The sequence below is a fragment of the Haemorhous mexicanus genome, chromosome 13 (assembly GCF_027477595.1).
Source record: "Haemorhous mexicanus isolate bHaeMex1 chromosome 13, bHaeMex1.pri, whole genome shotgun sequence".
NCBI classification, from domain to species: domain Eukaryota; kingdom Metazoa; phylum Chordata; class Aves; order Passeriformes; family Fringillidae; genus Haemorhous; species Haemorhous mexicanus.
The window spans coordinates 14,170,585-14,183,157 of record NC_082353.1 but is presented as its reverse complement, the minus strand read 5'-3'; the positions used below and the strand labels follow the sequence as shown (position 1 = coordinate 14,183,157).

Genomic DNA, 12,573 nt, shown 5'->3' with positions numbered 1-12,573 from the left:
GTTCCCAGCAGCTGAAATGGGCAGAGATGAATCCCATCTCTACTGGCTGAGGTACTTCTTGGTTACATTTTTAATGGAAGAAGGAAGATGCACCCGGTGCTTGAAGGAAAATTCTGTTTACTGAACACATTGAGAATTCCTACCACCTCCATTGTTTTCAAAGTCCTGTGGGTGTAGTGTTCATTTTTGTGGTCTGAAGTGATTTAAGCACTTACACATGGAAGTTATGGAGGCTGGAGGCAATACTTCTTTCTCTTAGATAAACAGCAGCTGATGCTGACCCCTGAGTGCTCACGACTGCTTATTCCAGCTCTCTTGGACTGTGTTTCTAGAGGGACTGTGCCATTCTGCTGGTGGCACACCCTAGTCACTTCTCATTGCAATTTTTTCTTTTTTTAAATCTTGCAGAATTACGGAGTTTGCTTTCATCTTTTTTTAATAATGTGCAAAACTGATTGTATTATCCTCAGTATAGTGTGGCCAGCTGTGCTATGAGGTTTCTTATTTAGTCAATAGTTCAGGATCAATGTGCTTTCTCTATAACAAAGCAGCAGAAGTTGACAATCTGTTGAGTGTTTTTTGAGATGAGTTATCCATTTCTTAGTAGTTAGGCAGATTTTTATCCTCACCTTACCAGCTAATACCTACCACTGGCACACTAACCCTGCTGAGCTGTCCCACCTGGAATGGGACTCTTTGTTTGGGTTCCAGGTGCAGGATCTTAACAAGCTCTGGTGGTCACTGGAGCCACCAAAGGCTGTTCCAGCTTCTTTTGCAGGAATTGGAGTGGTGGTTGTCATGCTTTGCCATGAGAGGTTTTCGAGCTCTGTTAAATAAAGGGAGTATTTATCTGAGTGATGCTGAGGCTTCTTACTCAAAGGCTGGAAACCTCCAGAACCTTCTTGTGTGGTGGCTCAGGGCCTTTAATGGAAGAAGAGGCTGGGGATTCTCATTCCCATTACACTTTCTGCCTTTTATCTGGTGACTGTTTAATTTACAAACAGAGCTCATCCTGAGCAGGGCCAGGGAGAGCCAAACTAGAAAGTCTTATTGCTTTCTTTCCAGCTAAATTATTCAGAACTTTTAATTAAGGGATGAGTTTGCCTTGAGTTAGAGCTGTTCATTTCCTCTGTTTGTACTCTGAAATATCTTTTTATTTTTTAATGTTAGATGCCTGTCACAGATTATACAGTGAGTATTTTTTGTTTATTTTCCTTAAGTGGATGGAGATCACCAGATGAAAGGCAATAACAGAAAATAAAACGTTGTTTGTTATTGAGATGGGCAATTTATGCCTTGCTGCAAGTTTGGTTGTATTGTGAAAATTTCTGTCTCAGTTTTGATCAGCTACTAAGATCACAAGAAAACAATACTCTCTGACAGTAGCAGACATTATATTTAATTCCCTTTCCTTGCTGGCATTCTAATCAAATCCTTTTTTTGGAAGGAGCTGAAACACCTTATCCTGGAGGCTGCAGACGGGTTCCTGTTTGTAGTTGCAGCTGAGACGGGAAGAGTGATCTACGTGTCAGACTCGGTGACTCCTGTGCTGAACCAGCCGCAGTCAGAGTGGTTTGGCAGCACTTTGTACGAGCAGGTTCATCCAGATGATGTGGAAAAGCTGCGAGAGCAACTGTGTACATCTGAAAACTCCATGACAGGTCAGGAATGGCTGATGTGTGCTTCTGGGTGTTCAGGATCCCTGGAGAGCTTTTCCTGACATTCACAGTGCCAGGTGTAAAAATCTGGTTAAAGTGAAACTCGGCTAGATTAAATTGTGTTTTCTTGCAGGCAGTACAATAATGTAAATCTTCTTTTGAGAGACTGCATTTTCCTTCCTATTCATTGACTTCAGTCAAACCACCTTCATGTAGCTCTGTGTCCAAACTCTGGTTTGGAATCTGGATTATTCTCAGGCTTGGTCTGGAAATCTAGATTGTTTTCATTTCATCCTCAATGAACTTGTGACTTCTTCACAAGTATGTGTTTCTTTAGGGCAGTGTTTAGTATGAAGTCAAAAATCATACTTCAGACTTTTCTGTTTTCATACAAGTTCCTTGTGGTTTGCTGACTGAAATCTTGAAGGGAAAAAATTTAGTGTTTGGCAACTGAAAATAAACTGGATTTTAATCATGAGGCTCCTGTGCAGTAGTGTAAGTTACCTGAAAGTTGATTACCTATCATGTTGCACGTAAAACTAAACTATATTCATATCTACAACTCTGACTTTTACAGTTATTCATGCTCAAAGCTGCCAATAGGAAACTACCTTGTCTTTAATAGGATATGTGTATGGTAGAGCTGTGAGAATTAGCTAAATCCTGTTGTAATTCAAACTTGGAAAGGAGGAAACTTAACTTCTCTTTTTATTCTTCACGTATTATGTTTATAGCTGAAGGAAAAAATGCAGGGGATAATAGTAAAAAAACCCCTGATCCTTGCAGAAATCATATAATTTCTCTTTGCTTTAGTAGTTAAGATTTCTGACCTGGTTTGCTAGAAGTTTTGTTGTGTTTCATAACTCAAAGGACAGCGATCCAGTTTTGAGTGAACCTGCACACTGTTTACAGCTTCCATGTCAAAACAGTGCCAAATTCATGATTTCCTGTGGTTTGAATGTGATGTGGTTTTGGCAGAGCTTTCGTGTATTCAAATGGGAAGCTCAAAGCAAAATTCTGTGGTGAAACTCCAGATGGATAGAAACCAAGTGAACAGTTAGGGGAACCTGTGCAGGGCAAAACAGCTGACTTTCATACCACGAGACTTGCAAAAGAGCACAACCTCTGTTTTTATTATGTAGCCTGTAATACATTTTAGCATACATACCATCTTGTCCAAGAAGTAATTACTCCAGAGCCTCAGTGAACAGTCATGTTTTGACTTCCAAAAGTGCTCAGTTATGGGACTTAACCTGCTCAAACTAGAGCTGGACGAGACAAATGCAGAGCACTTCTTAAAACCCGACTGTGTATTTTTTCCAGCCTTAGCTATGGGCTTTTCTTCTGCACTGGATTGATCTGCAGCCAGTGGAAAGAGAAGTTCAATAGTATTTATAGAGCTAAATCTTTTCCCTTCCTGAGTCTTTTGGAGTTGTCAGATTGACACAGAAGGCCTGTAAATCTGGTGTACATGGACAGCTGAACATTTGCCCAGCATGAGGAAAGCAGGGTCGCCTGCTCAGCTTTTTGAGTACTTTTGTTTTAAAGGTGTGGCTGGTGAAGTACAGTAATTTTGTTTACAAGTAGTTCTGTCAGTTTGTGGAGCATACAGACCGCCAGAAAGTTCTAGATTTATTATTTTAAACTTGTATTTCCTCCACTCCACAGAGAAGCAGTCTTCTATAAGGACTGTCAGTCCAGCCTCAATTTGTTTATAAGCAGCAGGCAGCAGGACTTCAGCACCATCACTCTTGCTCCTTTGAGATACCTCTCAAGGAGAAAGGTGATTCTAGAGTCCATTCAGCCACTTAGACTTCCCTTGCTGCAGCACAGGCCGTATTGAGAGCAGCAGCTTTGTAACAAGTACTGAATGAAATCTTGGAGTGACCTGAAACAATGTGTGTCTTACTGACCTTTTAGAAGATGTCAAGGAGGCAAATGTATTTCCTCTAATTTGGTGTTTATTAAACCAAGTTTTCCTTGGCTTTCCAAAGGCATGTTTCATGCAGAACAAAGGGCAATGTAGAGCTTGAAAGTGATGGAAACCACAAGGCAGTCAGTTGCATCTAGAGTGAAGTTAACTTCAGGCAGTAGGAACATCCTCATCTTGTAGTGACGTCTGGCTGTTTAGCACAGAATTTGCTTAGGGAAAAGATTTTCAAGGGAAAGTGTAACAGTATGTTATGATTTTTAATTTTGCTATCTTCCTCATTTTCTCGGGGTCCATTTTCTCAATGCTATAACCTCCCCTTCAGCCCTTGAGCTGGGAAAGCAGTGACAGCATTTTGACTCAGGAGAAACTTCACTTGCCCGGCAGCAGATCCGAGCAGTGTCCTTTGGTTGTAATTGTCTTGTTACAAGTGCTGATCATTAGTGTGGTATTGCTGGGATTTTCCCAGCACCTCTTAGCAGTCCTGCTACCCAGAGATGCTGTTCCAACCCTGAGAACTTGGGAGGCTGCCACTGCCAATGGGGAGGGACAGAGAACAAGCCAGTGGAGGAAGCAGGCTCCCGCTCACATTTCTGCCCCCAGGAATAAGGCTGGGACTGGGGCTGTGCTCACGAGCATTTCTTTGGCAGTCACACAGCTTATGCAATCCTCACCTCATTTCACCCTCTCCTCCTTTGGCATTTCTGTGGTACTTACATATGAGTCACATTAAGGGGGTTGACCTGCTGAAAGCTAAACTAAGCTAAAACCCCTTGGTTTTGGTAGAGACAACTCTTTGGCCCACCTGATCATGGGGTTTCTCAAACTCTTCTGAGTGCTAGCACCAAGGAGAAGCAGGAAGTGAATAGTTAGGAGGGGACAGGACTTCAGGAGCTGTAAAATATGTGTCAAATTGAAGTGTCTGTTAACCATGGCCTCAACCACGTGATGTGTTTGGGGAGTTAATTGCTTGCTCTTCCTTGAAATCTTAGGATATGGGGAAGGATGGATAGTTTATATTTAATTTTGTGTCCTTGGAGACTTTATTCCCTGGAAATGGAACAATTGTCTGCTTGTTTATTATGCATTAATTGCTAACACATTGTAGCAACAGGAAAGCTGAACTGTGAATTGTATGAACAGTTAGAAATGATCTAGAAAAGAGCAGCTGAGCCGTGATGATGGCAAAAAATTGAGCTCCCAAGAAGTTTTTATGTGCGTCATGTGCATGATTAATCAGAATGGGGCAGATATTCAGAGTGATAATTCATTTTCCCTCTTTGTTCTTGAAAATCTGCAGATGTCAAAATAAATCACTTCAAATATGGATGAAGATCAGATCCCACAGGAGGATCCACTAGCAAAGACCTCTTTGTGCTCAGGGTGCACTGGTGGAACTTGGGGCATGTTGGGTTCAGGCGCAGGCTCAGTCCCAGTGCAAGTGAGAGCCTCTCAGCTGCAGACAGCAAATCTCTAATTGTACAGGGAGCAGACAGAACTTAGATTTAAGTGTAGAGCAAAGCCACTTTTGTGGAATTCTTCTGCTACATCAGCTTTCAGAAAAATGACTGAACAAGTATTGTAGTAGACTGTCCTTCTGTTAAGATGCAGTGCTCCAGAGCACCTTGCAAGACTGATTTCTACAAATCTAATTCTCCATAAGTAGTTCCTGAAAGAATAGAGTGATGAACACAGACACCTCTGTATGGTTGCCTGGAAATATTCCCATTGATTCCATGGTGTGTCTGAAATGTGCTTGTCAGGGCTGTAAGATCCCTGTTCCTGCACCCAACATCTCCAGTGGTGCAAACGGGAAACACCCAGGTCTGTTTCCTTCAATTCTGGGCTGCAGGCAGCACAGCACATAGAAACCAGCTAGAACATCTCCCTTCAGCTCCACCCTCTGTGCCTAGGTGAGGCAGGGAACAGCATTTTCCATCCCACCCGTGACACAAAGGCTCCTCAGGACAGTTGGGTTCCCCAGGAGTCCTTGTAGACTGTTCCACCTGAGCAGTTAAGGGGTGCTGAAAGTGCAGAGCGGTGAAAATTATGAGAACCAGAACCTCTACAGCTTTCATTTTCAAGTGATTTAAAAATGACTAAGTCACTTCACTTGCTGGCTGACAAAGATTACTTGAGGTTACTTCTGGACAGAACTTGTATGCCAAGTTTAGTCTTGGCAAGATCTTTTATTGCCATATTTTTTAAGTGCGACAAAGTAGAACTTTATGATGGAAATGGTGATTGACCACAGCAAAAGTTGAGCTGATAGGCATCCCTTGAGAAGAAAAAAACATTGTGTGACAATTTTCTGTGGTTTGTGTATATTATGGAGGCATCACTCCATGCTATACAAGCATAGGTTTTGACTGGGGAACCTGTCTCACAGAACCTTCTGATAGCATGTTGTTTTGCAGTGACGATTTCAGCTTAGGCAGTTTTCTGTCCAGCTGCAAACCCTCGTTACCAAGCAGTTTGTAGACACAGCCACAAAATCCAGATGTTGCAGATAGAGTCAAATTGTAAAAATGAGAAAACTGTTCAGCTCGAAAGAGGGAAGGGCCAGAGACCAGGGGCTTGCCAGTGGAGAGGCAGAGTAAGGCATTCCACAGCACTGAACAGATGATAAATAACCATGTGAAGGAGAAAATTTGGGATAACTTTTCTCCTCAGCACATAATCTTCCTGAAAATCAGCACAGGATTTTTTGTGCTGTGAGCTGCCTTATCCTTCCATGTCTGTTTTCCAGCTCTGATTTCTGCATGATCTTTCTTAGAAGGAAGAGGATGGTTCTCATATTGACAGCCAGCCAAGTGAATGCAAATGTGTTTCAAACTCTGACTTTCCATGAGTTATTTAGAACTCCAGCTGATACAGAGAAGAGCTGGATGAGACTCCTATTTGGCTTTACATATAAAATTCTCCAAAAAAATTCAAAGACTGAGTTGAGCCATGACAAGAAACACAGTCCTGGCAAATACAATCCTGTTCTGCCTTAAATGTCATCATCAGTAATAGTAAAACTCATGTTTAATGGAAAAGTAATATATTATCAAAACAATGTATGGGTTGAGTTCTGCACTCATTGGCAAACCACTGTATTAGTTTCTCCATATCCACTTTAAAATTAGGTCAGCCTATTTATTAAAAAAAAAAAAAGAAAAGAAAAGGGTGAAAGTGTCTGTTGCAGGTATTTGTGCCAAAGGTTCTGTACCAAAAATATATTGTCAGAAGGTCTGTCTTTTGTAGACATTAAAATACTTGTCAAAGATTGATACTCAGAGCTCTTAATGCTCCCCGGGCAAAACAAGGAAAAGAAATAAAAAAATCTCTTTTTTCAGGGAAGTGTATTTTTGCTGAGACAGTTGACTAAACAAGAAGCTGTCATAGAGCTCCTCTGGGACTTTGTTCTGTAGCCTTTGGTTCTGAAGAGCACATTTGTCAGAGGTTTATGCATCAGAAAGGTACTCTGCATGTGAAGGGCTGTTTCAACTGACAGCACTTGATTTCTTTTTTTTTTTTTTTTCTTCTGTCTGTGAGCTCTTTTAAGTACATGAACCCTGAAGAACCATCTGTCTGTGAAACGTGCCCAGCCCAGCAGATTAGAAAGTCAGAGAACAGAGAATTAAAACCAGATCCCAACATTTTTGGTTTTAACGTCTTAGTACAGGGTGACTGACCTAGTAAGACTGTTGCCTCTGGGCAGGTAGGAAACGAGTTGTATAATATTTTGTTTATAGAGAGTTAATAGCTACTTGTGCTTTTTATCTCAGGATACAACAGAGGTTTTCACTGAACGTCCATGAAGCATCACAACCTGTAGAGTGAAGACAAGCAGGCGCCCAGTAAACAACACACGGCAAAGCTGGTGGGATGGGGAGGAGAGAAAGTTTCCATAGACATTATATGTCCTGAATTCTTTTATGTTTCTGCAGAACTGTCCAAGACTTGACTCAGTTTTTTATGGGATTTTCCACCCACCCACACATACCCACACAGCCCCCACTTTATTCCTTGGAGGGTTGGAGGCTGGAGACAGCTGTGTCAGGATTGTTATACCTGCAATGGAAGGTAACAGAGATTTCTGAAAACAGATGCTTCGACACTGTGGTTGCCCTGAAAAGGAAGGAACAATTCTTGAAACATACTGCCATGTATAGAATGTATATGAGTGTTTGATGTGAACAGCATATTTTGGGTTCCAGTCTGCTTTTACTGTAGAAAAAGCCCATTTTGGCAAGGCATCTTTTTGTCTTTTAAGTGTGAAATCTGGAAAGAGATTTGCCTTGTTGTTGACTACTACCAAATCATCATGTGATACCTGTTTTTCAGTAGAGTTATGTGGTCCCACTGGCATTGCTGAGAGTGAAGAGGATGTTTCAGATGTGAGACTTTCCATCCACACCAGCCCATTGCTGTGCTGTTGTTCCAGAGAAAAAGACCTGCCCATATTTTTGTGGACGGCTTGTTCTCATAGCCAGAAGGTCACAGTGCCAGCCAGAGATGGCCTTAGAATTTGGGCAGTGCCAAGCATAAGAATTTGTGGATTTTCAGCTTCAGTCTGTTTAGCCTGCAGGATTTTTACATGCAGGATGGAGGAAATGAATGTCCTGCTTCTACCATCTCCATTCTGTTTGCAAGTAAATGAATTAAGACAGGAAACAAGGAACCTGTGACTGTAGGGCATCCTGGAGTGCCATTCCTGCCCTTTGGCACACTAGAGAGTACCACAGAAATAAGAGGAAACAGTCTGCTCTCAAAAAATTGGTACTTTCAAATGCTCAAATTTTAAATGTATGGTACATTTAATCTCTCAAACATTCCAAGGCAATTTTGTTTTCCTTTGGTCTTTAGGACTGTTGTGGGGGGGGGGGGAATCCCAAATGTTGGGAGAAGCCAACTATGTATAAAGCAGTTCAAAAGGAATTCTTACACAAACACAGTGACCCAGTGGTCTCCCTGCTGCTGACACATTCCATTTGGGTGGATAGTACTGGAAGAAAAACCAGTGATAATAAATTGCATTTTTAAAAAATTACTTTGGTAATTATAATGGTGTTTTGAAGAGGTCAGTACATGCTTTTACCAGAACAAGGAAACACCTTTAGCCTAGTACTCCTGAGACAAACTTACTACACCTGATTAGCATTAGGGAATGCTTTCAGGGTGAATTTTCAGGTGTTTGGACATGCACATGCAAGTGGGTTTTGTGGTTGCTGTTTCTATTCAGTCTTCACCTTGAATTTCCTACTTGGAAACTGCTGCATTCTTGGGTCTGTTATCACAGATGTTGGACTGGATCACTTTCCCTTGCTGGGTTTCAAGGGTGGTGGGTACTTCTTTCATGTTCAATATTTGTTCAGCCTCCTCTGTTTTGTTAAACACAATGAGATATATGGAGTTAGTGGGGTTTTCCCCCCTTTCAAAAATACTGGAGTTTTACAAATAGCTGGAAACTTCCTTGGTTAACACATTGGCAATAAAGCAGTCCAAGTGTGCCTGGAGGGTTTTGGCACTGGCAAACTTGCAACCCTCTCAGATTCCTCAGTGCTTTGATGGCAGCAGATGCTGGGAGAATGCAGCTTTAACATCTGCCTTGTGGAACAGGAGCTTTGACTGTTGTGTTGTCTCAATGAAGTCAATACAAGGCACTGAAATATTTTATTATTGGTGTTGAGCTGTAGTAGCAGCCTAGGGAGGCGTGGGGAGGAGGGTGCCTTGTGTGTAGGAATATTCCACCCATAAAATTTGTTTATCCTGTGCTGCTGTCATCTCTCCATCCTTAGCTGAGGCTCAGCTCTGTGGCAGCAAAGACAGCACTTCTTGGTCTCTGGTCCTGCCCTGGCCTCCCACCAGCTTGCTGAGACCACAGCTCCCACTGGCTCCTCTCTGGTGCCCTGCTTGGAGCTGTATGGAGGGAAAAGCTTCCTGTGTGGCAGCTCAACCAGAGTGGGAGCATGGTCCATGGGCAGTGTTCTTTAGTTGGATCAGTTTTATTGCAGTCCCTGGGATGTGAACTTATGTCTTCAAACATTCTTCTTTCTATTTTCGTAGTGTGGAGACTTCTGCATGTGATTTTTAAATGTCTGGAGTCTTCAAAAAGAGAATTAAAACCTGTAATGGGTGTTTTGCCCCACACACGTTATTTTAATTGGACTAAAGAAGTAGCCTGTAAAAACAATCAGACAGCATCCTTGAGCCTTTTTCTCCTCCCTCTCTTTCCCTTCTCATGTGTTTAAATTTAATTCTGTCCACAGCAGTGCATCTTACAAGGTCATCTTGTGGTCATTATTTCCTCTAATGAACGGTTCCATGGTGTGTCACCAGAGCCAGATTTCAGACAATACTAGTATTTACTAACAAAGCATAAATCCCAGTTCCTTGAGTTTGATACTGAAGTACAGCTGATATAGAATGCCAGGAGCTGAAGCTTTTTTGGCAAAAGGGCTTTTCAGTAAAGCTTCTTGTTGAGCATCCAAGTGAAGCAAATAGGTTCGTTTAGAAGCTACTTACAACGTTTGTGTATTGATTTATTATGCAGCTGTGAATTCTAAAAGAATAAATTACGTATTTCAGTGTTGTTCTGGATAGCTGTTCTGTCCTGGGAGTATCTGCTGATGGTGCTTTGGAGTTTCTGGGGTTTCCAACCCTTTTTCTAGAAAGTCCAGCTGTCATTTGAGGAGCTGTTTGTACAGGTGTTCCTGTGATAGTTTTCTCTGGCTCAGTGTGTCCTTCAGGTACATCTGATATTTGTCACAGAAGGGCTACCCCGACTTCCCAAATCATGGAGCCATGAACATTGCCATAGGTAGTTGTTTTGGGGATGAAAGCACCTGCAGAGATCACAGAGAGAGGCTGTGTATTTTTGTCTACAGATCTGTATGGGCTTCAGTAAGCTATTTTACTTAATATTCTGAATGTGCTCCATACTTTCAGTAACCATTCTTGAGAGTTCAAAATACATTTGGTTAAAGTGTTTTATGGGTTGGTTTTTTGAGGGTTTTTTTTGTTATGACTTAACTTTCACCATATGCTTTGAATTATTTGCTCCAGTTTCAAGTCCAGTTTTTCCAGGTCCATCAGCAAAGAGACTTGCATGTGATCTGTAACACTATCCCTTCAGATAGTCCCTGAAAATTAACTGAATAGCAAGGCTCAAAAGCCCACATAGTTTCCTTTTTAATTTAATTTAAATGATGCATATTTGCCCAACACTGTGGAGAATGACATGATGCAGACTGGTTAGTCAAACATGAAGGCAGGCACAGCAGGGACCTTTCAGCCTCGTGAGCATTTGTAATAACAAGTTGTATTAAGCAAACAACTGTGTAACATGAGGGGTTTCTTATTGAAAAACAAGAGGGGGTGAGAAAGCTTTTCAATTTCCCCCTTGTGGGTCGCTGTCTCCAGCTGGTAAGTAGGGACCAGACAGATATTTAAAAATAGGTGCATTTCAGTTGCATTACTTATTTTTTTTTTTAAACTTTGCTGTTGATTGGTTCAACTCTTCATTCTATTGTAGGAATGTCATAACTTGACTCTAATGCTTATACAACGCCTTTTGCAATTAGATGATGTAAACCTTAACATATTTAGAGAGGTTCAAGTAATCCCCCTGAGAAGCTAGGCTAGTGAGGAGAGTGAGCTTTGATGGTTTATATTTATAACCATGGAATAGTTTTGCTTGGAAAGGACCTTGAAGTCTCATTCCATGCTCCCCCCTGCCGTGGGCAGGGACACCTTCCACTAGACCAAGTTTCTCAGAGCTCCATCCAACACTTCCAGGGAAGGGGCACCCATAGCTTCTCTGGGCACCTGTGCCAGGGCCTTGCCACACTCAGAGTGAATTTCTTCCTCATGTCTAATGTAAACCTGCCCTTTTTCAACTTAAGGCCATTTGTCATTATCCTTTTACTCCATGCCCTTGTAGAAAATCTTTCTCCCTCTGTCTTAGAGGCTCCCTTTAGGTACTGGAAGGGGCTCTAAAGGTCACTCCAGAGGCTTCTCTTCTGCAGGCTGGACAATCCAGCTCTCCAAGCCTCTCTTTATAGCAAAGGTGCTCCTGCCCTCTGAGCATCTTTGTGGCCTTTGGGCCAATTGTTTCAGGTTTTATACTATTACATCCAGAGGCTACTACTGCGTGTAAATAGGACATGCAGCCTGTAGTCTTCTCTTGGAGGCATAAATTTAAGCTGATTGTGTCCTGTTAAGCATATAGGTGTCGTGATATTTATATGGACTTACTGAGAATCACTGTGCATTATATTGTTGAGTATTTTTATCTACAGCCACAGCATTTTGAGAACTCTTGTCAGTCATGTGAGCTTGGACCCTGTTCCTCTGCTGCTGACTGACTGCAGGCAGGAGAAATAATTCCTTTGGGTTCACTGTCCTCACCTTTAAAATAACAGTAAAGGTGTCAAAGTGCCCTGGAAGTTGCTGTGGTGTCTGCTAACAGCAAATCCATGCTCCAGGCCAGTTACTTATTTCGTATGTCAGTACATTTATTTATCAGTGTATTGCCCTGTAGTGGTGTGTGCAGTGGGGTAGGGCTGTGGGGCTCCTTCCTACTGCAGGATAAAACAAGCAGATGAGGCTGAGCATGCCCCAGCCTGGGGCATCTAAATCAGTCCCATAACATTTGGGTTGAAGGCGGTACCAGCTTTGGAGCAAGAGCCAAAGAGCAACTGCATTTTATCCCTGCCATCCCTCAAGTTTCTTGGTTGGTATGTGTGCAGTGTGATCACAGCTGGGAAGTCCTGTGTGGTCCCTGATGTAGTTCCAGGCTGTGTGAGCTGACTGATTTTACAGTTCTACTGTATTCTCCAGGGATATTTGTACAGCAACGTCCCCTTGGCTTCTTACTTGTGAAGACTTTACCAAGCACAAAATCCTGTGTGGCAGAGGAGAGGTGTAAGTGTTGTGCTGCTGTAGAGCAGGCTGGTAGGGTGCAATCCCATGTGGGCAGGTCCTGACTCTGCAGAG

General features: G+C 42.2%; 1 protein-coding gene across 3 annotated transcripts in view; it reads left to right on the top strand.

The window, feature by feature from the left end:
• ARNT2 (aryl hydrocarbon receptor nuclear translocator 2) overlaps positions 1-12,573 on the top strand; it is a 101,003-nt gene that overhangs the window by 41,087 nt on the left and 47,343 nt on the right. For all 3 annotated transcript variants that reach the window (XM_059858507.1, XM_059858508.1, XM_059858506.1), the window contains one exon: positions 1,448-1,661. In XM_059858507.1, the coding sequence (XP_059714490.1) occupies positions 1,448-1,661 (214 nt within the window). The remainder of the gene's footprint in view (positions 1-1,447; positions 1,662-12,573) is intronic.